General features: G+C 52.1%; 1 protein-coding gene across 1 annotated transcript in view; it reads left to right on the top strand.

The window, feature by feature from the left end:
• The first annotated feature begins 3,502 nt into the window (after nucleotides 1-3,502).
• SLC25A38 (solute carrier family 25, member 38) overlaps nucleotides 3,503-4,434 on the top strand; it is a 13,322-nt gene continuing 12,390 nt past the window's right edge. The window contains exon 1 of the mRNA XM_004676291.2: nucleotides 3,503-3,919. Coding sequence (XP_004676348.1) covers nucleotides 3,851-3,919 — 69 coding nt within the window. The 5' untranslated portion in view covers nucleotides 3,503-3,850. The remainder of the gene's footprint in view (nucleotides 3,920-4,434) is intronic.

Genomic DNA, 4,434 nt, shown 5'->3' with positions numbered 1-4,434 from the left:
AGGAGACCTGGGCAAATCGGCCCGGCATTCCGGGCTCAGGGCAACAGGGGCTCCCGCAGTTCAGGGCGCGGGCACGAGGTGGCGCTACAGAGCACGGGCATGGTCAGGTCTTGGCGCCATTTTTACAGCGTGGTCAGCAAGACTCACAAAGCCCCGAAGGTAAAAGAGGGGGGAAAAAAAAACAACAACCGGTTAGTCTGGACTCAACCACAGGACCAACCCTAGGAAAATGCAACAACTTTAACAATCTTCCATGGGCACATTCGTCATAGAGAGGCCCTAGGAAGGGCCTCAAATGGGGAGACTTGCTAAGGGGTCTAACTGCTTACCACATCTACCCACAAAAACTGAGGTAAAAACCCTGGAGTTAAAGAGATAGGGCTGGGCTCTGTGAGAGGACCTCAGGCAGTGGGAAGGCACTGCTCAGGGAGGGACTGTTTGGAGTAGACACAGAGCCCTGGAAGCTCAGAGGGAGGATTGGCAGCCTGCTCAGCTGGGAGGATTGCTGGCACTTCCCCGCACTCATGTGGTGTGTGTGTGTGGGTGGGGGGGGAATCCCGCCACCCACAGCAGAGGCCTGAAGACTTGTGAGCCAGAAAGGGTCACAGTACTTAGAAAGTAAATGATGTCGTCTTGAGTTTGGGGTTCTTGGATTCACTCTGGGAAAGGTTTCACCAGAGCTCCCTTTCAGCAGCACACAGCGAGATTCTTCATGAGACAGAGACTCAGTTATTTATTTATTTATTTATTTATTTATTTATTTATTTATTTATTTAAATTATTACAAAAGTTTATTTTTACATCATTTTGCACATTTTTTTTCCATCTCGAGTGTAATCCCCGCGGGTTTCCCATCACCAAATCACCCGTGTGCCACCACCATAGTCCCGTGCATTTCCCTCCCTTTCCCTCCCCCCCATTTTTGATCCCATTCCCCAAGAGACTCAGTTATTTTTAAAGAGGAAGTTTATTAGAAAGAGACAGGAGAGGGGAAGACACTTGGTTAGGTGCAAGTGGGCAGGAAGAGCTGCCCGGAAAGGGACAGGCTTGCAGGGAAAGAGACCTGCATGGTTGCAGGCAGGCAGTCTTAGGAAGAGGCCTCCCATGAGGGTGGTCAGTGCAGAGGGGTACCGGCATGATACAGGTCACGGGCAGGCAGGAGGCTGCGGCCCTGCAGAGGGAGAATGGGTGGAAAAAAGCACCTGCTTAGACCCAGGTGGGCAGTGGGGCGGCTGCCCCGTGCTGGTGGATAGACTGTCCAGATATAGACATCTTCTCTTTGGGAGGGGCTCACTCCTTATGAGCCCAGGTTTGTTGAGAGGACGGAGATTCCCTAGTGAGCTTCATCTCCATCTCCATGTCCTTGTCTTTACCTGGGCCCAAACATCCTCGCTTTGGTGCCCTGATTTTATGGCTGTGTCAACTGCTGTATTTGCCCCTTTCCCCCATCCCTTTGTGTAACTCAGTCTTGTGATACCTCTCCTGCATTCTTTCCTCCTTCAGTAAACAAAGGCAGCCACCAACTCAACCACAGGCCCAGCTCCAGGGAGACCTACAAACACTTCTAATACATCATACACACACCCAAACATAGAGGGAAGCTGGGACATCCGAAGGCTACAAAGATCAATGGGTACCTTCCAGAAACAAGGACCCAGTGTGTTACTGGAAGAGGCTGAACAGCACAAGAGACCCCTGATTGTTACCGGCTGAGACAACAGACACAATTACACACAGTGGGGATTGGGAAAATAGCACAATTCAGAATACCCTCCACAACTGAAGTGTATGGAAGTCCCTCGGCCATCCCAGAAAGAACATCCCAAAAAAATGCCGGTCAATAATAGCAACACCGTGTCTCAGCGAATAGAAAGTATTAGAAAACACAAAAAAAGGGAAAAGAAGACAAACAAATACCCAAGCAAGTCCACAGGGGAAAAATTCACAAAAAGATCAGTCACCAGAAAGCACTAAAGAAACAGAAGAACTGCTCAGCCTAACAGAAAGAGAGTTCAGAATCATTATGCTAAACAAACAAAGAGAAAATGAGAAGGATATGAGGCAATTCATCAAGGAGTTGAATGCAAAAAAGGAAATGAATGAAAGAGAAAAAGAAGCAATCAACAAACTGAAGAAAGAAAATGAGACATTAAAAAAGAAAAAAGAAGAAATGCAGGCGATGTTATTATTTTCCCTGGAATCAGACAGGAATAATGAACTGGAAACCTAAAAGAAGGCACTTGACAGAGCCCAGGTATAACAGGGTGGTCCCCAGGAAAAGGGGAAGTTCCAGGTTCCCTGCCCCACCCAGAAGGAGGGTGGAGCTGAGCAGAGAAAACACGAGAAGAGAAAGAATCTGAGGAGGAAGAAAGCAGGATGGAGAGCCAGAAGGAGACCTGAGGAAGCCCCATGGAGCAAAGGGAGCCATGCAAAGAAATCGTGTTTAGTTCTTGGCCCTGGACTGGTTGAAAGAGATGTGGGTGAGAGACCCGTGGGTAGGTTGACTATGGCAGTGTTTATACTGATTTTGATTTTGCTCTTCTCCTCCCAGACTTGTCTGGCTGTTTCTGATCCTTTTATTTGGATCCCAGCCAGAAGGTGCTTTAGTCTTGTGGCGGGAGTTTAGGCCTTGTTTTGTGTCAGTCCTGTTTGGGTTGACTTTTGCCCACGAGGGGATAGGTAACTTCAGGTGTTTTAGAAATTATATTCTTTGTCTTCTGTATCGTATGCTCACTGTATTAAAGTTTCTTTTTATTAAAGTCTTATATGTTTTGTCTTGGTGTGGCAGATGGCAGAAACTATTTAGAGCAGGCAGGTTTGGGGGTTCAGTGGTGCCCCTCTCCCTGCCCTGTAACACAGGTACGAGGCCAAACTAACCATAATCGTAACCATCCTAGACCGGTGCTGTCAAGAGAAATGGAACCAACCATATACATAACTTCAGATGTTCTAGTAATCATCTTATAAAAGTAAACAGGGAACATCACTTCGTATATTTCACCTAATCCATTCTATCCAAAAGATGGTTTCAACATCTGATAATATAAAAATTATTAAAGAGATATTTTATCACAACCAGTCTTCGAAATCCAGTGTGCAGTTAATTTACAGCACGTGTCAATTCCTGTCTTTGATTTTAAAGGAAAACAAGAGTTTGTCAAGAGCTGTGTTTATTGGAAAAATATTCCACACTGCTTCTATTATTAATATAAATTAACTAAAACAAAAGGAACATTTCAGCTCTTCAGTCACACTAGCCACATGTCAAGTGCGGGAAAGGCACCGAGGCCACTGGCTACCCCTACTGGGCAGGGCAAGCCTGGACTGTGAATAACTAGCAAGGAGACCTGGGCAAATCGGCCCGGCATTCCGGGCTCAGGGCAACAGGGGCTCCCGCAGTTCAGGGCGCGGGCACGAGGTGGCGCTACAGAGCACACGCTCACCGGCGCGTGACTCGCCGCCAACCCGGAAGCTAAATCCCAAGGTCCACCTAGTTCCTCCTTTCTCCACCCACGAGTTCGCCGGCCAAATCTCAGGTCCTGAGGCTGCCGCTGGACAGAATGGGCCAGACAAATGAGCCGCGGTGTCTGCGGAGCGAGTGAAGAGCGGCGAGTCGTCCTCAGTTGCGGGACCTTACGGCGTCCCGGAACCACGCGCGGGCGGTGGGCGCGCTGCCCCGAGGCGTGCAGGGCGTGCAGGTGCCCACCCGGGACGGCCCCGGCGGCCGAGACCTCCTGACTTAGGACGCGTGGCCGTCGGTTGGCGCCCCGTCGTCTCCTCCGAGGTTGCCGGGTCCGAGCCTTGCTCCCACCAACGGCCCCCAGCCAGGTCCTCGCAGGTCTCCTCTCCAATGATCCAGAAGTCACACCCGACGCTGCTGCAACCCCAAGATGTCGGGGACAGGATGGAAACGCTCATGGTAAACGTATGGGCAGGGACGGCGAGGCTTCCTGGGCCACTGAGTGGGGAGGGACACTTGGGAGTTTGTAGCCCGAGGGGAGTCTTTTCCGCGCCCGGGATGCGCCACAAAACGGGTTGGGGACGTGGCGAGAGAGATGGGGCGCGACTGAGGGCAGCGAGGGAGGGCCGGAGTTGCAGCCAATCTTGGGGCAGGCAAGTGGTGTCTGGTGGGCATGGGCGGGACTGCCGCGCCTTGGGGGTGCCGGGGATCGCTGTGCGGGCGCTAAGCAACCGCGCTCCGAGTTGCACCCCCGCGCCACCGGCCGAGAAGACCCGGGGCGCAGATGGAACCGGCGCAGGGCCCGGCGTCAGCACCGAGCTGAGGGGCCGCGGTGCTCCCGGGTGTGTGCCAGGGCCGCAGGGCTGCGGTCGGCGCGGCGAGGCAGTCCCCTTGGTACCGGGTCGTTCTTCACTTTCCGACCCGGAACCTGTGCGAGCCGTGGGCGCCTGCAGGCGGCGGATTGGCTGCCGCGG

This window comes from Condylura cristata, unplaced genomic scaffold (assembly GCF_000260355.1).
Source record: "Condylura cristata isolate star-nosed mole 26May11 unplaced genomic scaffold, ConCri1.0 scaffold00004, whole genome shotgun sequence".
NCBI lineage: Eukaryota > Metazoa > Chordata > Mammalia > Eulipotyphla > Talpidae > Condylura > Condylura cristata.
This window is presented reverse-complemented; position numbering and strand designations above follow the sequence as displayed.